Source organism: Chiroxiphia lanceolata, chromosome 9 (genome assembly GCF_009829145.1).
Source record: "Chiroxiphia lanceolata isolate bChiLan1 chromosome 9, bChiLan1.pri, whole genome shotgun sequence".
NCBI lineage: Eukaryota > Metazoa > Chordata > Aves > Passeriformes > Pipridae > Chiroxiphia > Chiroxiphia lanceolata.
In genome coordinates this window covers 19,457,313-19,484,212 of record NC_045645.1, presented here as the reverse complement: position 1 = coordinate 19,484,212, position 26,900 = coordinate 19,457,313, and the positions used below count along the sequence as shown (strand labels likewise).

The window sequence follows — 26,900 nt, the reverse complement described above, 5'->3', positions numbered from 1 at the left end:
TTTGCTTTAAAATAAGTAGTAGTCAATAAATTATAATTGAAGTTCTGTCACTGTTGCATAACTACTGTAATCTTATCCCACCTACACATCATGGGTGGAATTGCAGTTAGAGAACACTAAAATTAAAAAATTGAGGAGGGGGAAGAAGGGAGGAATCTTAAAATACTGGGATTAATTTTGTCAAGTTTTAATAATAATTGAATACTTCGCTAATTAAATAACTACTTGTGCTTTGTATGTTTGCATATACAGTGAGAGAGATGTTGCCGTTGGTCTCTAGATACAGCTTCTTCCAATCAACAGCAGCCAACTATCTTGGGAATTACAGTCCCCTTTAGACACAGAGTTGCGTTAACTCTCACTCCTTCTACCTCTGGAAGTTGTGGCTAATAAGATCAGACTGGAATGTACAGTTAGAACTGCTATAAAAGATGCTGTTGCTGGGGGTTGGGAGAAAGAAGCTTGCTGTGATACCTACATCAGTTTTCTCCTGAGTTTATCAGCTATTTGATTTTTTGCAAAATTTGATCCTGTGGTTAAAGCTATTCTAAAATGTGCAACAAGAGTTAAGATGAGAGTAGACACAGATCTCTGGAAGTGAGATACAGTTGGCACTACTTAAACAAATAAAACACTATTCTGCAGCAGATACTGTATCTTCCACCCCCAAGTGTCAACAGTGAAGCCAGGTAACAGCAGCATTGGTATTAGGGCATGTTATAGCATGTGCAACTTTTAAAAATAGAGCATGCTTCAAATATTTAGAAACAGAAACCAGTATATTTGCTGATAACTCCCTCAAAACTGGAGTTGTGCTGTAAAAATCTGTCAGGACAAACATGCATCACAGTGGTAGCAATTCATGAAGCCAAAAAATTATTAATGCAGTAAATTGTCCAACTTACCACTTCTAAGTGACATTTTTGTCTCTTTCTGGCTTTAAATAGTTTTGCTGCAGTTTGTCATTATTGTTCTGTTCTGGTGCATGATGGTTTTGTTTTCAATGGGAGTTTTGTCCACAGGATTCTGACAGAGGCTTCCTTTCTTCCTAAAGAAAGAAGAATTGCAAGTATTACTAGTTTTGTCTTTGCCTAGCCTTTTTTCCAGGCAGTTTTCTTTTTTTTTCTTCCTTTTTTTTCCATTTTAAATCAGTTCTTGCTGTTGAAGTTTTCTAAAGATGTCCATTACCCCATTTTTAGGTAGTATATATGGAAGTTTTAACTTATAAAGAGCCTTTTAGATTGATTGCTTCAATTTTTCTTTTGTGTTCTCCACAGAATTATATGCAAAGAGATTCAACATATAGGAGGAAGTTTTAGTCTGTAAATGTCAATGTCTTTAATCAGTGTTCATAAGCTGTTCTTTCAAGTACTTAAACTTGGGGAAAAAATTCAGTTTTTTTATACTGAACATTTTAGTTCAGCTGCATTTTATATAATTTTTTTTTACAGCTAACAAAGAGATCTACCCTGATACAGTGGCTGCTTCCCTGTACTCTTATCTACTCTTATCTGTGATGTAAGAAGATTGTTCAGGGTATCAGTAATTTTTTCTCCTTTAATTTTAAGAATCCCTTTATAAGTGGGGTTTTTTTTTTTCAGTTTGGGAAAAGGGATTTTTTTGAAGTGTTCTTAAAGTGCATTCTTTTCTTAGTTACTATGATATTTTGTTTGTTTCTTTCTTTAAACAGTATTTCAGTCTTTCAAGAAAGAAGATAGTGTACTACACCAGTTTTGACCAGCGGAAACGAGCAAACGCAGCATTTTTAATAGGTGCATATGCTGTAAGTATTACTGATCACATGGATACTCCTAACCTTCCTTAAGAAAATTCTGCTGTGTGTAAAACAACTTCTCAAGGGATGGATGCAGATTGTCATTTCATTCTTCTCTAAGCTGTCTTTGGAAATTCTGCTGCATGAGTTTTAGGGAAACTCTGGCTTTGCCCCTTAACTCCATTTATTTTTCTAGATGTGAAATGGCTTTGGCAGATCATTTGCACATTTTCCATAGGATACCATTTTCTTGAATGTCAAAAATTCAAACCACAAACTTACATTTAAACTTGACTGTTTTAGGATTAATTGCTTCTCATGGCAGGAGTGGGATTCATACTGGGAAGGAGAAATATTTTTCTCTCAGCCTTTCTTAAAGTTACTAGACCAGAAGCATAGTGATTGTTGAATTGATTTCTCAGTTTATTTTCTATGATTGTACGAGCTTTTTGAGCCTAGAAAATCTTTTAGCTGTGAACTCTACCAATATGTGAAAGTTAATTGAGAAGGCTTGGTTTATTTGTCCTGGTGTTAAAACATTAAGTGTAAAATGAAACGTGGAAAGCAGTGGATCAGGTTCCAGGAGTGGGTTTCCAGTGGTGATTATGCAACTTAGATTGTTCCATTAAACAACTACTTAGACCCTATAGCTATTTAAATATTTTAATACGAGATGTGAGTGAAAGTTAAATCTTAAAACTTCACTGGCAATATGCGTCTCAGGAAGATGCATTTGATAAATTTCAGTTTTTACAGTGGACTTCAGTACTTTTTTTTTTAATCATGCCCAGTTGCTAAAATATTGTCCTCGTTCTTAAGAATTTCACAAAAATCACTTCTGTCACAAATTCAGATTAAGAAAAAAATATTTAAAGTGTTACAAGAACAGAAGAACATGCAGAGGTTCCTCATAAATGGCCAAGACTACAACACAAACTGGTCAGTGAGGTCAGAAACAGGGTGCTACTAGGTTTTGCAATATCTTATCAGGCACAACAGAGACTATATGGAAGCTAGTGTTGTTCAGTATTTCTTCTGTTTGGAGATTTTAGTTGTTAGAATTTTTAGTCTAGCCTTCCACAATAGTTAATCTTTTCTTAAAAAAGAAGTCTTTAAACATTGTTTTGAAATACCGTTTCAAGTCCTTTCATGCATACCAAAACTAAAGTAGACTGGTTTGACTCAATTTATACTTAGTAGTTTCTGAGGGGACAATGAGTGAGAGTAGGTAGGTCTAACTGAATTATACTTAACTCCCCACTTGTTATCAAATAATTAATTCTTGGAGAAATCTTGAAGGAGAGTGCATTTTCACTTGTCTGATAACACATATATGAATGGTGAGCTGGGTCTCTCTTTCCATGTACTTCGGTTATGTTTTTTTACTGGTTGAAAACGAAGGAACAGCTACCTGGTTGTGTACTCTGTCTGGTAAGGATTGAATTCCTTGGGAGAGAAGAGCAGGAGGAACACTGGTCTGTTTATATCAGTGATCGCTCTTGTACTCCTAGAGAAATGGGGCAGAGGGAAGAGAGAACATAGATGTATGATGCTTTGCTGCTACTGGTAAATCTAGAGCTTTAATTCTGCCCTGTAAAAAACAAGTAGTAGTTACCTCTTGCAATTCTTCGGAGACTAAAACTTGATTAGTGGCCAAAATCTGACTTTTAAGCAGTCTTGATGGAACATGCTTTTGCATTGTGGCAAACCCTGGAAAGAGTGAGCCTTTTTTCCTTTTCCTTGTAGATAGCAGGTGGGCTGGCCATATTTCACTCTCATGATTACTTTAACTGTATATTTTGGTAGTAACAGCATTTATTAGACTTCTGTTATGCCAGGAAGGAAGAAAAGCTGTTGAGTTCTTAAGGTTGTAGTTTTATTGCAGCAAATGACTGGGTAATAGCAAACTACTATGGCATGTTCAGTGATTTGCTTGCAGGAGTTTTTCCCTAATGTAAAAATTTAAATTGGACATCTCAGCCCTACCTGAAACTTTAAAGGTTTGTTTGCTGGTAATCTAAGCATGTCACACTACTGCTCGAGCCTGTAGTCCTTCCCTTGGAGGGTCAGCAAGTACAAAGGCTTTTCAGTCACTGCAGTGTGTGCAGCCTCTTCTGTACACCTTTCTGCAGCTTGCTTCAGGTTGTCTTCACAGAACTCTTGTGGTAACGCAGCAGCTCTAGAGGGGAACTGTTCCAAATACTTCCAATTTTAAAATGGCGGGTGCAGGTGGGAACAAGATGAATCCAAACTGCATTTGAAATATTGTAGATAAGTGTTAAGGTGGGCTTGCAAAATACTAATTCCCTTTTTGTTCTGTAAGCTTTTTAGGGCATATGATATGAGTTTTCTTGACAGTGGGTATATCTGGCCTGTATTGCTACACATCATGTGCCAGCATAGTGTCACAATTGTGGGAAGCTTATCTTTCAACCATTTCAATACTGATCCATGCTATCAGTGTGACCATGGTGAGTGGAGCAGCAACACTGGAGGCTGAGGCTAAAATACAATTCCAAGTTAGGGGATTGATCTTTTGAATGGAGATCAGTTTGTGTAGAGGGTTTTGGTCCAAAATTGGACTAGCTGTTCAAAGCACTCAGGTTGTGTTTGAAAGAGATTATTCTGGACAATCTGTTCATTGCATAGTGGCAAAGAGTTTTTCAGACTGTTTTATTTTAGTCAATTTTTTGTGTTTTATTTAATCCTTATCTTGTCTTTGCTGTCTGATTTGTCCGTTCTTGAGAAAGAAATGGAAGAAAATCTACCTAATGTGACAACATCTTACAGAGTACTAAGAATGCCATTAGCTTGGGACAAAAAGCTAATTGCAGATATTCTGGGAGTGACCATCTTCTAATGTGCTCAAGGTCAAAAGCTGAATAGAGCTTTTAGATCAGGAACTCACCTGTGTCCTGGTTAAGGAAATAATTACTAGAGTACTTCATAGTCAGTTAAATGTGTGTAGAGCTGTAAAGTAGCCATGTAGATGCTGGTGGTAAGGTGAACTGGAGGGAAATGGCTAGGAAAATCATGTGGCTTGGTTTGTAATAAATGCTTATATGTGTGAAATATGCCACTCCAAACTGAATGAATTTCATATTTTGTAAATGAAGTACTTGCTTAATATGTATTCTGAGTTAGGTTTATTTTAGGACTAAGTGTACTGTACAAATAGGAATTGAAATTCAAAAATATATACTTGTATTCTAATTTCTTACTTAAGCCAGTGCAGCTATTAGAAGAATGAACCTTGGCTTTGGGTGTTATATTAACTGTATGTTGGTCTCATAGTAACACGTTCAGCTTGTTGAATTGGATATTTTTGTTAATTAGTAGTTTGATATTGACAATTAGGAATCCAAAAATACTTGTGTTGGAAAATCTTCCATTGAGATGTGGTGGAGAAATGTTTCCTTAGTCAGCTGCCACAATGGTATTTTGATTCATTTAAAGTTAGAGAGAGAACTCCCAGTATAGATACGTGTTTTTCATCTTAATATGATGTCAAGTCTGTCCTAAACTCTCTCAGTTGAGCAATATGTGATTTTTTTTTTTCCATTTTCTTTTTTTAAAGTAGAAGAATGACACAAACCAGAAATTCCAGTTTCTGTTGACTTCTGTTGATTTCTGAATAATTTCTTTGTGTTGGTATCTCTTTTCTGACCTGTGTATGTCCATAGGAGTAGCTCATGAAGGAGTACAGTATGTATTCTTAGGAGTTTAGTGGGCTGAGGGAAGTTAACATCTGGTTCATGACTTTTCAGGCTCAGGGCTGATTTTTTTTTTTTCCTCTTCCTCCATCCCTTTTAGGTAATATACTTGAAGAAAACACCAGAAGAAGCTTACAGGACACTTTTATCTGGATCTAATCCACCATATCTTCCATTTAGGTATGTGAACACAAGAAATGAGCCTAGCTTTTCTAGTTTGGATTTTACTAAATAAATTTTTTTCAGATTACCTTCCTAAAAAAGGGTTTCTTTTCTGATTCAGACATTGTATCAAAATGACTGATGTCCAGAAAAAAATCATTTTTACATCTGGTGGTATTACTTGCTTTGTATTGTGATAATAAATCATTTAGGTTGATACAAGTTTTAAGTAAGATTCCTTGCAAACTGTCAGTTTTTTAAAATAGTTCTCAGCATGTTTGCAATTTAGCAATTAAACCTTTTCTTCATCATGTATCATGTTTTACTATTTGGAAGTCATTCAAATATTTTAAATCTGTAAGTAGGTAGAGTTAGAGGAATAAAGGGAGTTGTATGCTGTTATATTTTCTCTTTTACAGAACAGGCGCTGATATTCGAGTTATTAAATGTTTTCAATTAATCATAGATAATTTCCATCAATCTGTCTTTATTCTCTGTACTAAGATCATATTGAGACCCAAATCTAGGGAGTTTTAGCTGTGATGCCTATCTAATAAGGATTATTTTTTTCATGGTGAGAACTATGCCCTTGTACCTTATGAATGAGAATACCTCATGGTATTCCTATGCAAACACTGGCAATAAAAATCAGCTGCAAGAAGGTCAATATCCTCCTTTTCAGGGGAGTCAGCATTTTACAAGTAGTGTTCGCTGTCAACCAGTGCATTTGTGAATGTAGGCCTACCTTGTCTGGATCAAATTCATCTGATTCTTCAGCCACTCAGCAAAGGAAGATCAGATTAGCTGTTCTTGTACTTTGTATAGGAGCCAGATGCAGTGTAAACTGTTGGGATGGTAGATTTTATGTCAAGACCAGTTTGACTATGAAATCTTAAACCATCAAACACATGTTTTAAGGAGTTATTAAATCAGTGATAGCTTTTATTGGCAGAGAGCTTATACGTTAACCAGGTCCTTGATAGCTCTCCAAAGCCCAAGAAGTTCACCAAGCTAGTGGTATCCATATTTTTTCAGAGAATTATAAAAAATACGTGGTACAAGGCATAAGAAAGTCAGTTATTTTAAATGTCAGTGTTTTTTAACTTCTCCAAATTCTATATAAAACACGGGGGGGTGATTTACGTTAGACAAAGAACAATGTCTTGCATGTAGCTTAGCATTGCTTACATGAAGGTGTGCTCCATGATCTTCCTAGGCACAAAGATGAGGCTCAGCAACCTGTAGTTCTCTGGCTCTTCCTTTCTACCCTTTTCAAAAACAGGAGCAATGTTTCCCTTTTTCCAGTCACTGGGGATTTTGCCTCGCTGCCGTGACTTTTCAAATAGGATGGAGAGTGGCTTGGCAACAACATCAGCCAGTTCCCTTAGGGCCCTGGGGCGCATCTCATCAGGCCCCATGGCTGGATAGCTGCATCTTGTTCACCAATTAAAGACATTTACTGTTTGGATTTACAGTAAATTGTCTTTAGGTTTTTCTCTCCCCTACCAAAGTAAAGGTTAAGGTGTGTAAAAAGAAGTTCTGACAAAGTGAAGAACTTTATTTGTCAGATCCCAAAATTGTAAGACAGAAAACTTGGGAGGAATACTGTGTTTGCCAGACGGTCTCATATGACCCTATTTACTCAAACCAAAGGCTACAGATCCTTGCCTTGCAACTAATTCCTTATAATAATGATGTTGATAGTGGTAGTAATATTTAAGTTGCTGATTCAGCTTGACTGGTAAGGAGTAATGAAAGTAGTTGGCTCTGTGATTCTTGTGAGGCTGATAGGAACCACAGTAATAAATTTAATGGCACAAAAAAATTTCCTTTGAAGTGTTTTTAAATGATTATTCAAAGAAAATCCTCATGACTTTGGATTCATGAAATTCTGTTTCAAAATAGAATAGTTAGCTACTCTAGAGTCAGCAAAGAAGGCATCAAAAATATAGAAGAAATGCAAAGATTTTCTGAAGATAACTTTTTATTATATACACAGAGCATTTTGTATTTTCCAGGGGAGAGCATACTAACCAAAAACATTGGAGAAGGCAATGTCCAGCAAAGGGACTACTCAGTCTTTGCTGTCTGGGTTGGCAAAATAATTACAAAATTATAATTGTTTCACTCCGTTTGTCAGCTTTAGGAGAAGAGGGCAATAAATTTAGAGAGTAAGAAGTATTCTGGAATGGAATTCCTTTGCAGTCTTTGTTGTCTGTGTATTTCAAGCCCTAGGTTGTGTTGGCCAAAACTAAAGCACTTTTGACAGGTTGTGGGGTTTTTTTGGTGGGTTTTCTCTGGTGTGGATGAGTTTTGGTATTTGGGGTTTTCTTTGTTTTTTTTTAAACACAAAACTTTGGCTATTTTAAAGGATGGGAGGAAGGCAATCTTCTTGAGCAGAGCCTGGCTGTTTCTAGAAGGTATATAGTATTATGAGCTTTTGCTAGAAGAATTAAATGTCTTGCTTTCTTGAGCATTCTCTCTTATATGGTGTGAGACTGGTAAGCACTTAAGTTTCTTTTGGATCTGCTTTGGAGAACGTCAGATCTTGGCACTGGATTAGAGCCTAAGTCGATTCTGTTACCTGCAGTGTAGTTTGTCCTGCTGGGGAAGATGGGTGTGTAACCAACCTGTACCAGAGGTGAGACAAAGAGGAGGGAGGAAATAAACTGAAGGATTATGTCAAGATAGGAGGCTGGATAAGAAGTGGGATATCTGATAGGGAAGGGTGTATTTGGGATATTTGAACTCATAGGTAGAGTTTGGTACAGATGCATAAGGAGCTTAAGAATTACTCGGGCTGAGAGAAGGACAAGTAGATCTGATGGTGTGCAGTGGGGCAATCTAGATCAGGAGGGAATGGGGAAGAAATAATTTAATCCTCCTTCCTTGGTTTTCTAAGGCCTTTGAGATATTTCCCCCTGTGTCCATTTCAGGACATTTGAGAATCTCTGTTGCAAAATATAGCATAATACAGAGGCTCAAGCAATTGAACCGGTACTGGAAGCAGTAGCTCTGCCTTAGGTAGTATATCTGCTTGGCACCAGACTGTACTGTGAAGAAACAAGTTGGTCTGTGAAGGAAATAATGTGAGATGTTAATCACTGTGATTCAGTATTTATTGACTTGAGTTTGTTCTTGCAGCCTGGAACTATATAACTTCTGTAGTATATACTATATAACTTCTGTAGTTATATACTATATAACTTCTGTAGTATAGGTCAACTCTATTTGAGTAGTTCAAGTGAAGAGTTTATCAGAGAGCAGTGATCAATTGGACTGTTTAACAAGTTTGTTAATTTGATATCTGAAGTGTCCTCTATTTGAAAAATATAGACATCTCTGAATAAGTAGAAGCTGCAGGATTGTCAGATTCTTTGTGGAGTACTGAGGTAAGTTTACATGAAGTGATCACTGGGAAACTGATCTACTTTCATCTAGCTCAGTGACCTCAAAAAGCCTTAATCGGCTTAGGTCTTCAGCTGGTATTTCATTTAAAGACAGCTTCAGCAAATAGAGTCCAGAGGTGGAAGGAAATCAGAATTCACCTCTTACAAGATACATGGACATTTTGTTTTGTTTTTATGGTAGAAAAACTAAAGGCAACTTGAGAGGATAAGGCACACTGTATTCGAGACACTTTAATCTTATTTTTGGCTGATTCACTGTCACTTGGTGACGCTCTAGTCTCTTGAAGATCTTACACGAATCTTCTCACTTCCATTTAGAAAACAGTGATAACACCAGTTAAAATTGTCATAAATACCAGTTATGTAGTGTGAAACAGTTTCAAATTTTTACCTCAAACTACTCTGTATTGACTTTATGTTCAAGAGAAAAAACAAATATATTTTAATATTATTATGTTCAGTCTCTAAATAATGACGTGAATTTCAGAGTTAGATTTTAGTGTGTGGTTTTTGGGATTTGTTTCTTTATTGGCAAGTGCTGGGAAACAAACTGTTTTGTTATTGACAGCGTTTAGAGGTTTGCTGAAAGGGAAAGCATTATGCAGTATTGAGGTCAGCTACAGCAACTGTGAAATGGGATGGGGGATATGCAACTCTGTAATGCCAGCTCAGATTCGTACTGAATCTGTGTCTCCTAGAAATATTCACTTTTTTTTCATTTTGAAAGCAGATAGAGTACTGTCAGGTAATAGCTGGTAAAACACTACTTGAAAAACAAGGTGCTTATACATTTGGCCATAAAAGACTGAAATAATACTGTAATAAAACATGTAATCAGCAACAAAAATCAGAGTGCTGCAAAGCAGCAGGAGATGTCTGTCTGTGCTCTGTTGCATTATTTTGATATGAAATGAGGTTTTCCTTTTTCTTCTATGCTTTCTTAAACACAGACTTCTGAGTTGAACAAAATGGTGTAAGATTTGAAGTGCAAGTTTCACTTAAATGTTTTTGTACATACCTATGTAGTCCCAGTGAATTAAAAATTACTATTGTCTTAAATGTAAGCACATGCATTAGTTTTCTCTAAGATACTATGCTGACTGTGTACAGTGGACAAAGGAGTAGAGAAAGTGTAAATAGGAAGGATGTCTGGAACTAATTTTAATTTAATCTAGAATATGTTTCTTTAAGATTAGTAAAGGTATTTTTTCTTTACAGTGCTCTTCCTCATGACTGTTAGTCCTTCCATTTGGTTTTACTGTGGAACAAAGTGTGACCCATTCAGAACCTATTGTATTTTATGCAAGCTAAGATCAGTATTATTAAGTATTGCTCTAAAACTTTTGGGATATATCTATCATTCTTAGAAAGAAAATGCATGCTCATGGATCTAGTGCTATGTAACTGACTTTTCAAGCCAAAGTGGTATGAGAATAACTGTATTTCTAACAGAATTTTAGTAAAGGTTAGTACTACTTCTGACAGTATCCAGTGATTTTATCCATGGTTTGGAAATTTGTACAAAATCAGTAGGAAGGCAGGTTGTCACAAAGAATAGTGAAATTGAACTAGCTACTCTGCATTAGCTTTTAATTATTTTGTTTTCTTCAGTAAATACATTCATTCAGGAGGATTCAAAAAACAAGTTTAAATTTGGGGGTTTTATTTATGAAGCTTCTTAATGATTTCACATGACTTCTGACTGATTTCTCTGGGATAGAAAAAGAATTTGATAACCCAACCTCGACCCAGAGGAAGTCATCTAGGTAACTGGGGGGAGATTTGTTTTGATTTTTCTTGTAACAAATACAGTATCAAAACAATTAGTGACTTAAAATACCTTAGCCAACTCCCTCTAAACAAAAAGATATTTTACTCGAGTAATTTATTTAAAACATTCAGGAATTCAGGTCACAGTAAAATTGTTAATCTTTGCCTTTTGAGTATTTCATGGCCTTTCTTGAACATGTAGTCAGCAGTAAGATTGGCATTGTGCATCTGTCCTCATATTTCTGCAAAATACTTTTTGACTAAATTGTAAAGAAATACTGATGCTTCTCTGGAATAATGCGAAATCATCTTTTTGATGGGAAGACTAAGTATTAAAAGATGTCACTTCATAAGCATACTGTGACTTTTTGTCATAAATAAACTACTTTTTTAAAACATTGTTTTAATATTTAAAACAACTCTGTAAAGTGTATTTTGTGACTTGCTGTATGTTCTGAAACTTGTAAAATGGGTTTCATCTCCTAATACTGAATCCACAAGCACTTACCCTACCTTGTACTTCAGATCTTACTGTACTGTGTCAATAGATCCAGCATGCAGAGTCCTTATGGATTATATGTACAGCTTCTACCAGATTAATTTCTTTGTTCTTAGACCTAAAATGTAATACCTGCAGATAGTTTGGTTTAAAATTCTGGAGCATAAAACAGTAAAGTTTCAGAAAGTTTTGCATCTGGAATTGATTCTAATCAGCCAACTGTACTTTTGGAAACTAGAGAAGAAAATATATATGTATATGTATTCCTGGATTTACTCCGAAAAGGATTGGGAGTGCTAAAATAAAAATGACTGTGGCTTTAAAGAAAAAAAGTTGCATAGGTTTTGTTCCATTATCTTGTTCTCCAAATTAGGATACAAGGAACTTTTATGATTTGCTTGTGTTTTCTTACCAGAAGATAGCTGAGGGACAGAGCAGGAGAGAGAGATTATGGCAAGGTCTAATATGATATGCTCAGTGCTTGTCCTGGTTCATCAAACACCACGATGCCCTTGAAGCCTTAGGTAATATAAGCCACTGCTTCTGGGTGTTGTTTCACTGCCACATTGCACTGTTGTTCATACCTGTTGCTTGTGTTTTCATTACATTATTGCATTCTGCCATGAAGGATAGATGGGAGCGTGAGTTTTTGAGATATCAGCTCTTTAAAAAAACATAAGAATACTGCTATTCTTTGAGTTCGTGGAAAATTGGGATTAGGTTTAAACAACTTTTTATTTGACCATTCCAAAACTTTGACTCTTCTTAATTTTCCTAGCTTTCAGTCTTCCTACTGTTTCACTGTGTGTGGATGGCAGGTGTCAGTTGGAGCACACCTGCTTTAATGATTAGGTGCACACCAGTAGAAATGGGACGTGTGAGACATGGATGGTGGAGGCAATCCATGTCAACTGCACCATCCCTGTGCACGTCACTGGTAATAGCTGTCTGTGGGAACTGGAGCTAGGAGTTCTGTACACCTGGAATTCTGATAGGCTTATCTTGTACATCTAGGTCAAGTTTATTGTCTTCTCTCCCTCTCTCATAGTATTTTTTATTAATGGATTAGAGATTATGTGGCCTTTTCCCTCAATATTGTTTTCCTGTACTGCACTGTCAGATGCCTTATCAGTCAAAGTAGTTATATACATACAGATAAAATATAACTTATACTTTTGTTTTAGCAAAATAACATGTAAAATAGAACATCTGCTATGATCATATCTTCCATTCATAGTTCTCTAAATATTTAATGGGTTTGGATTTTATTTTTGTCGGCCTCTTCAGAAAACCAGTACAACTTTTAAAAACTTTCTGCTCTGTATGTGTTTCCAATGGGTCCTTCAGTTTTTTTGCTCAGAAGACTTTTTTGTGTGCTAAAATGCTTTTGTGCTAAAATGATCTGTTATCCACTTTTACTTTGTTGAAAATGTATTGTCTGTAAAGTTCATATTTTGCTGCTTTGATATGTTCTGCTTTATCTAGTGTAATGAAAATACTGGGTTCTTGTTTTTTTAAAACTTCCCTGTTGGATTTGGTTATGGAAAGTTTATACACACTTAAAAGTTCCCTTTCCAAAACATTATGATTGTGCTTTAATAATCTAATTATTCAAAAGCTTTTCTAGAGTAACCTGCCTGTAATATGACACTGCCAAAGATACAGCTTTTCATTTTCTTAAAAACATTTTCTATGAACATTGCTTGTTCAAAACTGCTGTACTTATTCTCCTCTTAAAGAATGGGTGAGAATATTCTGCCCTTAAAGTACTTGAGATTGAAGGAGCATATCAGTATAACAGACTTAATACTGCTTATAGCAAGTTTTCAATGAAAGATTGAAATTTTGAATCAATTATAGATTAAATAGGTATTTGGGTGAAATGTAAAATTTTGCAATTCTGATAAAATGCAGTTCTTAGGACTTTCTCTAAGATAGCTTAGAGTAAAGCTATAAAAGACTTCTTTAATGAGTGATAAGGAAATCTGCTCAGGAAGAATTTGTTAAAATCGAACTGGTCTGAAAAAGTACTTTTTCATTTTTCCACAATGCATTTTTTTGGTGGTGGTGGTTGGTATGGGTTTTTTTTTATATTAGTGTCTCTTACCACTTGAACATGTTTTGATTTGGAGTCTCATTTCATCTTCTAAAGACAAATTGTAATTTTCATAGTGGTAGAACTGAGGTTAAGTAATTTTAAATTTAATTATATCTGGATAACTTTGAATCACATCTGTAATCAGGCATCAAAATGAAGGCCTATAAATTAATTCCAAACTAGTAGTCTGTTTGCTTGTCCCTGTTAGACAGTGTAACTCAATTAAGACTTGAATAATGGTTAAAGCAAGCTTTGCTTTATTTGCTGCTGTCATTATACAATTGAGAGAGGATGCAAAGCTTCCTGTTCCAATGTAGTATAAATGATTTGGTAAAGGGCATGTAGTTAGCTGATGTAAAATATGCACTTAAAATTGCATCCAGTATCTAATTGCACTTACTCTGACCTGCGTCTTGGGTAGGGGAGTTCTTTAGCATGAACAAGCTTCTAAAAAGATGTCTTCTTCGGGAATTCAGAGTTCTCAAAAGGAATTGAATAGCTGGAATGTATTCTGTTGTGTGCTGCCTTTCCCCAAGTTCCTAAAGTAATTCTGTGTATATTAAATTCATTTGTATTAAATCTATAGGGATGCTTCATTTGGAAACTGCACGTACAATCTTACCATCTTGGACTGTTTACAGGGAGTAAATAAGGTAATAACATTTTTCCTTAGCAAAACAGGTTTAAATTGATTTTTAAATCATGAGGAAAATACTGTTAAAATAGCTTAGAAAATCTGGTCTCAAGAGGTGTGTGAATGAGTAGTATGCTCTCATGAAGCCTGAGGTACTGAGGACTGTATTTGAGTAGTGCCAGTGGAGGAAGGTTACACTTCTACTGGCTGGCCTAGCCTTTGACAGCTTTCTGAACTTCACCTCATGACTTGGAACATGCAAATGCACCAGGCCTGGCTGGAGGCAGCTTTTAACAATGCAAGGCACTGTGCTAGATCTGCTAATAGATCATTTATAACCATGGGGAAGGGGGAATAACAGGTGGATAAAGTCAAGTGATACAGAATACACAGGTATACTGTGACTTAATCTGAGCAGTTTTTGCATGTACTTGGCCCAAACTTTCCCCCAAAACACTTGGTTCAGTGTTTGACGCTAATCTTTTCAGAATGGTTTAAAAACAATTGAAGCTAAGGTATCTTATTGGTGGTTTGATGTCTCACTTGTCTCACTTTCAATAGTCCTGGGCAATATAAAGCTCCAGTATTGCTTTTTTAAAAAATGCTACCTCACATCTTACTTGTCAGCCTTTAAATTTTGTTCATCATTTCCCATTGATCTTGATGAAGGGAGCAGGTTATAGGAGCAGTTCTGTACAGACACTTTATAGACCATTTGTAATCCTTAAAAGTATGGCAAAACAAGTGTTTTTAAAAATTGAAAAAAGATCAAGCTTAATATTTTTAGTTCTGTGGGGGTGGGAAAGGAGCTGTCAGTTAACAGCAAGACTGTAATTTGTGAGGCATTCTACAGATCCTGAAGCTCTGAAGTAGTCAGTGCAGTCATTGTAATTTATCTGCAACAAATACATCAAAAGGACTGTGAGAATCAGTTTTCCTCCTTTGTTCCCATAGAATTTATTACTGAATTTTTGTCCAGTTCACTTACAGAGGAAAAACTACTTCAACCAGAAACCCTATACCTTAATTTAAAGTAGTCTTACCTGGATAAATTTGGTGTTCCTGTGCTTGTACATCATATACATGTAATTCAGGAGGCCTGCAAGTTCTGGAGTGCAGCCAGCCAGCCATGCTTAAATGAAATACATTTCTCAAAATCAACTGTTCAGACAAACCTCTCAGTATCTTAGGTTTCATGACAGTCCAGTCACTGAACCTGTGTTTTCTATAAAGCTAGCTGTGATTTTTGTTTTGTCCTAAAAAAGGTACTCTATATGTAGCAAATAATAGCAGTCTGATGATTATTTTTTTAAAATCATAGATCTGTGATTTTTTTTTTATCATACCTTAATCCCAGAATATTGTGTAATATCTACACTTCTCAGAATGGAATAGATTCAGTATTGAAGAAATGCCTTCTGCATATTCTTTGAAATAAATTTGTGCTATGAATTCTGTATTCATAGAATTGTTTTCAGTATGGTATTATACACAAATCTTCAGTACAAAATTGGCATATTTAATAATAGCACAGTAATCAAATACAAAACTTCTTTCAATCCTGTAATAGACACTGTCTAATGTAGTCTAGTGAACTTTATCTGTGTATTAAAAGAAGTAATAAAATACAGGTTATGCATGGTACTGTATTCTGTACGTGCCATTTTGCCTAGGTATTATGGTGATAAAACCAGAGTATCATATAAAGTATGGAAAATGAATAAACTCTCAATGTTCTCAGTGTTTTATGTCCAACTGCATGAAAATACATTCAAGCATAGAAATCATTGAATGAGTGTATGACAAAAAGGGAATTGCTTTTTACTTGTCATCTGCAATACAGAAAAAAATCACACATGGTGGGGTGGGGAGAATCAGTTTTATAATTTAAGTGATATGCAACAACTTTGTGTCCCATCATAATGTCTTTGAAGGGGAAATAATGAATCTAACGTATTTCAGTGACATTGTTGGAGTTTTTGTTGTCTGTGTTGTTAATCTGTGCAAAATGTAATGTTGTCTTAACAAAAAGGCTTCAATAAACATAAACATCTAGGGATTTAGTTCTGATTCTCAACGTAGTAGTATAAAATGAAATTATATATCATATTTCAGTATAAACTGACACCTTGTTGCCTTTTAGGCTTTGCAGCATGGATTTTTTGACTTTAAGACATTTGATGTGGAGGAATATGAACACTATGAGGTTTGTACATTTAATAATGAGTTGAATGTGTTTGGTTTACCTAAAATAAGAGTACACAGTATCCCACAACTTAGAACATACTGGAAACACATTTTAATTCAAGTAAAACCCGGTGTTCATATGTAAGGTATGTACATTGAAACATGTATGCTCTGTGTGAAAAACACACAGCATTAATATCCTTGCAATTTCAGTGCATCACATAATAAATCTACCCTTTTCTAGCAGCCTTTCTGGCTTCTGGGATGTCTTTCATGCTTTCCCAGCCTTCCCCCAGGATCCGATCCAAAGTTTCTCAGCTGACTCACAGAATATGTGTTTTCTTGCAGCACTTGTTAGCTGCTTCTTGTGCTCCTATTAGTCCCAAATATATGTCGAATTTTTTTATTCCCACATAGATTAAGGACATTTTGAACTTTTTTTTTTTTAGTAAAGGAGGCATTATATGGAGATTCTAATAATGGAAATACATACAAAATATTTCCTGATGAAGTCCCAGAAGGCTAACAGATGTCATTCGTTGTTTTGCCAACCGTTTTGCAACTTAAGTATAGACAAACTCTGGTTGTCTCTGGATGCTTCTAAGGCTTTGTAACATACACACCTTTATCTGCTAGAAGAAGAAAGTTATTTCAAGCTACATTGCCTTAGAGAAGCTTTAAAATATGCCCGTGCTGTACCTGTGAATTGGGCTGTGTACGGAGGAAATTTCAGGCACAGAAGGTGTATGTACATATGGTCCAGAACAGTTGTATTGGACCTCATCTTTGGAACTTTTCTAAATTCCTGAAATTTTATTGGTTAAGCAGAAAGATATATATTCAAATATTTAGTATACCTCTAGTCTATATATAAAACTCTCTGGTTTTTTAGACTTGTGTTACTTTACTGTAGCCAGTATTCTTCTGCTATTCTTCCCCTCTATTGCAATTTTCAGAAAACTTGGGAATAGAGTTGCTCAGTCTGAAAGCGTCCATTTTAAGAGCATTTCCTATAGCTGTATGTGTTTCAGATACATACTGAATTACCTCATGAATGTTGAAGGCAGTGAAGGCAGAAGAGGAATAAACAGTGGGAAAACATAATTAATAGCACAAATCTGTAAAGTATCTGTTGTTTGCAATCAGCAGTCTATAACAGTATAGACTAATCTATTCTATTCTATAGAATAATCTATTCACAATACTAGAAAGTATTTGTAGGATTTCTCTATCCTGTAATGTTTCATAATGATTAGGTTGAGGAATTGGTATAGCCTTTGCTGAATTACCAAAATTAAGTGAACAGGAACAAAAATTTAAAGTATTGCTGCTTTTTTTGCTTAATCTATGTACAAAAGGAAAAGACCTGTTCTAGAAATAAATGGTACTTGGGAATTATTAGGAATTCTAATTCTGTCCATGAGGTAGGCATTAGTCGGCCTCAAAAAAAGTATTATAATAATTGACTAAAGGTATTCCATTATCTTGTTTAATGCTTAACATCATTTTAGTTTGTGAAAAGTACATGTGTGTGAACGATGTTTACAGTATGCTGCTTACTGAGTTTAAGAAGCAAGAACTTGGAATCATCTTTAGTTTTTTGTCCATTTTCTGGTATGTCTTCTCTTTTTTTACACATCGTGGTCAGCTTTATGTGTAGATATGTCCTGTGCTATATTTCAAAAGCTTTAAGTGTTCCAGGTTTTTACTATGTTAGGTCTTCAAATGTGTGGTTATGTGGAGAAAAGTTGCATACGACTTAAATGGAGCAGGCTAAAGGAAATTTTATTTCATGTTTATAGTTCTTTTATCTTACTATATTATAAAGACAGGTAATTCCCCTTTTGTTGGACTAGATGTAAATTACTGAAGTTCTTAAGTTTTTGAGTAATAATGTTGTTTGCATGTACATAAATTTTAAGCAATATGAACTACAGATATCTAAGTGATTCTCAGTAACCCCTGTAACTATAAAGAACTACTTAATTCACAAATAAAAATACAAATACAAAAATACTTCTAACTTACTGAACAGGACTTCTTCCCTAAAGGGAGTAAAGGTGCTACAGTGTTGAGTTTGTGGTCTGTGACACAAATCCGGGGGGGTGCAGGGTCCTGGCTTGGCAGTGAGGTTGGCTCACTAGTGCTTATGCAACCCCTGTGTGAGGACATTTGGAGCAAGCCTAATGCGTTCAGCTAAGCCAACAGTTGGTGAATTGATTACAGTGATGTCCATTATCAGAACCTTTCACTCATTAGGATGTTTTGATGAGCTGAGAGCTAAAAGCACAAGCTTAATAATGCAGTTGAATTGAGTGCCATGTCCTTAAAAAAGTCATGCTGAGAATAACTGCATTGCCAAATGAGGAATGAGCAGTCTTCAATTAAAAAAAGAAAAGAAGGCAGTTCTGAACTACAGTTCATGTTACATATTTCCAAAGAAGCTTTCATTTTTAGCACTGACAGAATTTGAAGAGCCTTTTCAAAGTTTTTATGTAAATGTGAGCAAGAAATGCAAAATGTCAGTTTGAAAGTTTTTTAGAATTTAGTCTTTTTATTTGATTTATACTTTTCTTTGATTACTGGCTCATCAGAGCTTATGCCAATATGTAAATTTCAGTTTCTACAGGGAAAAGATAATTCTTTTGGAGGCTAATTGGTTTTAAATTTGTCTTCTGTGATTTGAGCTTTTTAGCCAGTGCCTTACAGAGAAGCATTTTTCTATAGTCTTTGATTAAAACATAGAAAAATGTCGGTTTGTCAGTGTTGATATTAATAGGTATCCTAAAACACTGAACACTCTAAAGGAGAAATCTTAGATAAAGGATATGTCAGCTTTTATTGGAAAACTTCAGCAAGTTTTGTTTCCATTTTATTTTATTAAGAGATTTCTGAGAAGCAGCCTATGGTTAGTTTGTCCCATATAGGTAAGCTAGCTAATTACATTTGAAGCATTTTGTTTTAATGCAGCAAGAACACAGTAAAAAAATAAAATAAAATATTGAGTAATTTTTTTAACCTTGTATAATCAGGTATTAAAATGCTTTCCTCTTTCTCTTCTGAAATTTTTGTAGCGAGTGGAAAATGGTGACTTCAACTGGATTATTCCGGGAAAATTTTTGGCTTTTAGTGGACCACACCCAAAAAGCAAACTTGAAAATGGTATGGTGTATGTTCTAATGATATTCTATGATCTTATTTTTCCAGCATGTTGAATTGTCACAGCAAATAAGAAGATAAAGAGGTTTATAGATAAGTTTTAATCTTGAGAAATAATCATTCGGTGAGCATTTTGTATATGATCATAGAACTTAATTCAAAAGGTTTTGGAATTTTTGCTATAAGAGTTTTAGTTCTTCTAACAGTCAATGACTTTCATTCTGTGTCAAAGTGCCTGAGAAACTTCGGTCCCTTAATTTTCTCCTGGAACCTGGAGACAGTAAATTGATACAGTAAATATGTAGAATTAAAGGCGAGTTGCATAAAGCACAGAAGACTGTTAAGAAGTTTGCAACCAAAACAGGGAAAGACTTTAAAACGAAGCTTGCCTTTACTACTGAAGAACTATTTACAACATGTGTATAACTGAAAATTGCTAAATTAGCACTAACACTAAAATCAGTTGTGAAACACTAGATAAGCCTCACCCAGGTGAGTGTAAGTGCATATTACAAACCTACATTTTTCTCATTATGCTGAAATTCTAATTGCATTTATTAATGCATATATGACTTGTCCTAAGCAGCTGTGTTGTGGTTGGTGTTTGACCTCCCTCCCTGTGCCCCCATCTTCATCTAGAGGATCCTTTTGTCTCTCAACAGAGAATCAAGGCAATAAAACTTTTTTACTTCAGCATAGGTCAAGAACGTCTTTAGTGCTGCAGTTTATTCTTTGACTTATTTGTTCTTTAACTCTTTCCTCTCATCCATAATATAGATCAGCACTCTATTTTCCTCATAAAACAGTGTTTCCTCTTAAAGCATGTTTTTATTTTCATCTGCAGCTTGACTGTCTATCTGTATATAGACAGCTGTTCTGAAATGCTGAGTTCATATATGTGCCTAGCTTTATGTATAGAACCCTCCTTGCAGAGGGGAGTGGGGGCTAAACAGGAGACAACACAGTGTTTCACACATACTGTGCTTTAACATTCTTCCTCCTGATACTTTTTTAATAATAGTGATCTTCATGAGCGTGTTTTGACAATTTTTTATATCATTTAACATGTTTATTTTGAATAAAATATTAAAGCATTTTTAGTATTAATGTTTATCATTCAAGAAAGGTTTGGGGGGCAATTTTCACTAGTAGGGCTTTGAACTTTATCTATGGTGTTCAGTGGTTGTGGCTTTCTTTTTTTGTAGGTTATCCCCTTCATGCACCTGAAGCCTACTTTCCCTATTTCAAGAAACATAACGTCACATCAATCATAAGACTAAACAAAAAAATTTATGAGGCCAAACGCTTTACTGATGCTGGTTTCGAGCATTATGACCTGTTCTTCATAGATGGAAGCACACCAAGTGACAGTATAGTTCAGAGGTTCCTGACCATCTGTGAAAATGCTGACGGTGCCATTGCTGTACATTGTAAAGGTGTGGGCACTTACTTCTCAGATCAAAGTTCAAAATATCTATAAATCCATAGAGTTTATCCAGAAATAAAGCATTTAACAAATAACACTTTCTGGTTGTGAAAGTAATATTGCTTTATGATACTTGACTAAATATATGCCAAATATTTGTTATTTTCATGTGTATATTAAGTTCTTTCATCCTACACTGTTACTTTCAGCAACTGACAATCTGTTGTTCATTGTGCTGTTTTTTTCTTAATATCAACTTGAAAACATGAGATTTAGTTGATGCAGGTTTCTCTTTTGCATTATGCTTTTACAGCATTATGATAATTAGCTAGGAAATGTAAAAGACTAAAAGGTTTTCTTTGTGCTTTTGGACTGTTCTACATTTTTCTGTTGAGTATGAATTCCACATTTCAATTTAATATGAGTTATTGTGATGCTAGCATTTCAAACCAGCCTAATTCAGCAAATCAGCCCAAAAATACACAAAATATGCTTAGAACAAAGGCTTTGAAGAGTTCAGCTTGGTTTATGTTTCACGTTGTGTAAAGACATTGTGGAGACGAATGTCTTGCCAATCAGAAGCAAGAATGATGCTATTCATAATTTTCCTATGAACAATAAACGTGCATATCAAAGATAAATGCTTTATTTGCTAACAAGTTGTTATGGTTGCTAGAAACCAGAAATTGTGGCATTAATAAGCTGGACATCTGCTATTTGGCTAAATGAGAGTATAAACTATTGATTAGCAGGAGTACATTATTCTCCAGGTTTGGCTGCTAAAGGAATATAACATAATTTCTATTGAGATATACGTGTGCTTTCTGAACTGAAGTATTTTTGGTCTTTTGTCTGACGATTTAATAAGCAAACTAACGATCTTATTCTTTTTAGTTTTTTACAGCCTTCTAGATAAGCCTATACAAAGTTAAATCAACAGCTAAGTCAGACCTAACTCAGATTTAATATATTGCAGAGATATTCCAAGCACAGCTTTCCAACTAGAAATTGGTTGTCCCAAAAATTATAGAAAAGTTCAATGCAAAGGATTATAATGGAAAGTTTGCACATTAGCAGGAAGTTAAAGAGCAGAACTGAAATTGCTATTTCCCCTTTTAAATGATTCTTCAGATCTTGTCTTCCAGTGTACAGTTACAGAACCTCAGTTTGTGAACTTCTACCCTCATCCTTTTACCTAGGTCATCTTCACTTTCAAAAAAGGGCAGGATTTAGATATTGGTTAAATGTAAGGAGCTCGTAGTTGTATATGGAATTATCAGCAGATGTCTGGCTGCTTAGGGAGTTTCCATGTGGATTGTTGTTGGTGCATAAACAACAGTCAGCCACTATGAGACTGCAAATTTCCAATATTGTACTCGGGGGAAAATAAGGTTTAAATGGGGTGATGCTTTACTAGTCAACAAGACACAGGGCTAGAAAGAGATTAATCCTCACTCTATAGTTAGAGATTTTGCTAGTAAAGCTATTTTTTCTGTCTCTCTGTTCTCCCCTTAAAACGTGGATTACTTTGTGATTTGGGGGGCAGTGGGTTAAATTATTTTAAGCTATTGATATCTAATATTATGTCCTGGTCAACATTCATTGTTCTTTATATAGATAGTGGTGAATAGTTTTTTGAATAAGTTTTGTTGGTTTCACAACAAAACTTTTTCAAAAAGAAAAAACCACTGGCTCAGAAGACACGTGCTCTCTGTGATGTGGATGTGTATTTGCACCATGATTTTTAAGTATGTGTGCTGACCTCTCAAAGGTACTTTGATTGTGGATTTTTACTGGTTTTATAAATATAAAGTTGGTATTCAGCTTGATCACAGCTTTTTTAAAAAAATATCAGCCTTTTTTTAAACAAAATATGAAGTAGAATTGAGTGGCACAAGTGATTGCTGTTTCATGCATTCTTCTAAGCACTGTTTACTTTTTGTAAGAATGAAATAGTTGTTCTTATACAGCACTGCAATCCAATTATGTGATAAAGGGGATACTGAATCACAGATTCTTTCTTCAAATACTAAGATGGTGAATAACATCACATAGAAGTCTTCTTACATCCCAAACTTTTATTTGATAATTATGAAATGCTCATTACTGACTGTTGATACTTCTGTTTCTGTAGCTGGCCTGGGGAGAACAGGAACACTGATTGCCTGTTACATCATGAAACACTACAAGTTCACACATGCTGAAGCCATTGCTTGGATAAGAATATGTCGACCAGGCTCTATTATAGGACCCCAGCAACACTTCCTGGAAGAGTACGTATATATGCACCTTCTTTGCTAATAAGAATCAGCTGCTTCTCTACATTCTTTTCCATCTTGCATTATTTATAGGATCTACTTCATCTACTGACATTTGCATATTATTGTCTGCTCAATATATTTAAGGTTAGTTAATATGGGATTGAAATCTAACTTACTCAGAAGCCATCAGCTCCTCTGGAGTGCTGTGCACTTTGTCCCCTTAAGGGCCACACGATCTCAAGACTCTACATGTTTGTTTCTCAGGACTTTAGGAGTTACACAAGTGTGTTGGAAGTGGACAGATGTAGACAAAAGATTAAGTCAACAAATAGGATTTATTAAAATATTAACAAAGGAAGAATAGACTTTATATGTAGTCTGTGACTTCAAATGAATCTCAAAATGGTATCATTGTTTTTTTTTCTTTCTTGTAACTAAAGATTAAATAAGTTCTTGGTGGAGAGCTTATGATCTCTGACAGATTCCTTAGCATAATGTATGAAACATTTCTGATTTGAATCTAATAGTTGTCAGCAAAACAAATGTATGGTTTTAATACAACTTTAGATTTGATCTTGACTGGCAGTGAGTACCAATGATGTAGACACCAAGTTTAATGTCATAGTGGTTTTCTGCATTGTGCATTTACTATTACAGTGGTTATGCTGCTGGTTTTGAGCTGATACCATGAAAATATTTACTTGGAGGCATTTTCCCTGTTATGAGAGAAAACATTTTAAGAAAACCCACTACAAATTTGTCTCTTTGGAAAAAAGAGAATTCAACAGCTCTTCTAGACACTGTGTGAATACAGTCAAAGATGCACCAACCTTGCATCTTAAAATCAATAGGATATCAGAGAAAGAAGTATTACTGTAATGGATAAGAGAAATTGAGCAGGAATAGGGATTTTTATTTATTATCCAACTAATGGACACTCCTGTATTTGAGAGGTGGCTTGCTGTTATTCAGAATACTGTGAATCACAAACGTTCACAAGTGTTCACTGGAGGCAGAATAGTCGTCTTCACACTGTGCTGATGCTTGGATGATGGTTCATTCTTAAAAATACCTTGCACAATAGAGCAAAATTATGAGGAAAGGTAATAGATAATGTGATTAGTAAGTGCTGTTTACTTATAAGAAAAACAAGGCCCATGTCTTTTCTTGTTTTGATGGATTGAATACGTGGTTTGATTTTATAGATAGGCAAAGGTACTTCAGATTTTTTTCACTTATACTTACCTTACTCATAGCTATGAGCTGTAGCATTGTTCAGTAAGAATTTTCTAATGTCCTAAGGGTAGTAGATAACTGTTTCGACAATCAGACAAAATTCAAGCAATGTCACCAGTAACGTCAAAACGGGATTGGGAAGAAACATCGGTTCCATCATTCTAATATAAAATATCTTGCCCTCAAGGTTGCAAAATTGCATCTGACAAAAAAGCAAACCCTTTCAGCTTTGATCTCCCAAACTTTATAGGTGTCAAAGCTTCATCTCTTAGGTTCTTTGAGGTTTAATAAAGGGGGTAGTTCGGGGATTTTTCTGTAGAAACGCTTCCACCCAAGTATGTATCAAATCAGTTTGTTACTGTGAATGTAATTAATCTTGAAAGATTTCAAAGGTATTTAATTCAAGCATGTTTTCTAGGCTACCTTTAAAATGTAGTTGCAAATTCCTGTTTAGTTAATCTCTTTTCCCAGAAGGATTTTGTAAAATGAAGTTATTCCACCTAGGAATGAAGTTTTAGTACTTGTAATATTTTTGTGATGACTACAGACTTGTTTGGTGATTCAGGGGGTTTTTGGTTGTTATTTTTAACCATAGTTTTGGGGTTGGTTTTTTTTTGTGATACACATTCAAATTCTTTTTCAGATGAAGATGTATGGAAGATGCAGATGTTGGCAATCTGTAAGAGTAGCATGTTTTCATATTGGCTTTTGTATATTTATGAAAATTTGTTGATATGAATGGATTTGGTTTTGTATCCTAAAGGAAGCAAGCAATGTTATGGCTGGAGGGAGATCACATCCGATCAAAGCAGAAACAGCGAGTAGTTGATGAAAACATTAACAGAGTCCTTTGTGGCTTGAATGACATTTCCATCAGTGACAGCCTAAATAAAGTACAAGACTTGGATCAATACAGGGAGGTAAGTGTTCTTAGGAAAAATTCCAGACAGACTGAAGGTGAGCTTTTAATAACTAGCTGTAGATAACTTTTAGATTTTTGGGGTTTAGGCTTTTATTAGTATTAGATTGCTTTTTCTCAGATAAATTTTTTTTTAGTTTGTAATTAGAAAAAAGATCAGGTAATATTTAAAACTTTTTTAGGTAATTTTGCAAACTCAAAAGGTTTGCATATTTCAAGTCAGTCTTTCAGGGATTTCAGTTTTTTGAGAATGAAGGAAAACAAAAAATCAGCTTTTGTTCCTATTAGTTAAAAACTTATTCCAAGTTTCTAATTGAGAATGCATCAGTGTATAAATACCCATCCCTTTATCACAGTATTATGCATCAATGAGGTGATGTGCACGTTTAGGGTAAGGACCTTATGACGACTTTCTGGGAGCACAGGCATGAAGTCTTAACTAAAGTGAAAATATTCTTGTTTCTGAAATAGTAAAAATCTTAAACTGTAGTTTCCTACACTGTCTATAATAAACAGTTTAGATTAATTGCATCAAATGCATTTGATTAATCCCTTCTCAGCTCTGTAATAACTAAAGAGGTTTTAGGTTGCTGATGGAACTCTTTGCTTGATGTGAAAGATCAGGGATATAGTGAGCACCTTGTTCATATAATTATTAGTATAAATTAAAATAATCATCTGTCATAATCTGGAAGAGCATCTTGAATAGATTTCTGTACAGGTACTGTTTCCCCATATTTCACTTTTTTACAGATGTCATATTAAAGTTGTTCAACATTTGGTTTTCAAAATATTTGACTTATCTTTGGATATTTGGTTATATCTCAAGACCTCATTAAAATAGGGCTCTCTAGAAGCTCAAAGCAAAGTAATGTTCCCAGTCCCCAAAATGCATGAGGTCAAAGAATCAGAAGAGGGGGCAGCTACATGCAGTAACTGTAGGGCAGGTAAAGACTGTGAAACAAAATTTATCAGCATGTGGCTGAATGATAGGTAACAATGGCCTATCTTATAATCCAATGAAATCTAGCTAAGATATTTGTATTTTCCTATAATTAATGCAACAGTTAGTCCATCACATCATTTTATCAACTTCAATCATATTACTACTTCTGGCAGTCTTTTATGTTGGTTAATGGCATAAACTATTGTTCTGTTTTATCCAAAGCACTGAGTTCCCTTAAGCACAGTAGGAACTGTGGTAAGAATACTTGATCTAGGGTCAAATGAAGTATAATTGGTATTATTGTATTTTGAGATCAATCTGAAATTGTAAATAGGCATTTTAACAGTGTTGGTATACACTTTTAATATTTCTTAGAGTGTTTATTGTTTTCTAAAGCTAGAAGAAATAGGATAAAACTCTGAAATCTGTTCATTTTATATTCCTTATTAAGTTCACATAGGAATTTCTTTTTCAAAACTTATTTTTCTAGAGATCATCACAAGTTTTACTTGTTTATTTTTTAAATGTAGTAATTTAGTAAAGTTGATTTTTAGTGCCTCTTGTAGGACATACAGCTTTATCTAAATTTCTTCCTCATTTGTGCATAACATAAAATTTTGTGTTACTGCTTTCCTTCCGTGCTGATGATAACTTTAAAAGTAGTTATGGTCGAAGTAGCTGAGGTTTATGTTCTACAAAACCAGAC

The 26,900-nt window shown here is 34.9% G+C and overlaps 1 protein-coding gene across 6 annotated transcripts in view; it reads left to right on the top strand.

The window, feature by feature from the left end:
• The window catches only part of CDC14A (cell division cycle 14A), a 57,059-nt gene that overhangs the window by 16,812 nt on the left and 13,347 nt on the right, over positions 1–26,900 (top strand). For 5 of the 6 annotated variants that reach the window (XR_004358512.1, XM_032696274.1, XM_032696271.1 and 2 more), the window contains exons 4-11: positions 1,691–1,783; positions 5,588–5,667; positions 14,013–14,079; positions 16,204–16,266; positions 19,322–19,409; positions 20,612–20,842; positions 22,967–23,105; positions 25,093–25,249. Coding sequence is in view for 5 of the 6 variants with exons in the window: in XM_032696274.1 (XP_032552165.1) it covers positions 1,691–1,783; positions 5,588–5,667; positions 14,013–14,079; positions 16,204–16,266; positions 19,322–19,409; positions 20,612–20,842; positions 22,967–23,105; positions 25,093–25,249 (918 nt within the window). In the remaining variant the exon portion in view is untranslated. The remainder of the gene's footprint in view (positions 1–1,690; positions 1,784–5,587; positions 5,668–14,012; positions 14,080–16,203; positions 16,267–19,321; positions 19,410–20,611; positions 20,843–22,966; positions 23,106–25,092; positions 25,250–26,900) is intronic. The other variant, XM_032696273.1, reaches the window with a different exon arrangement.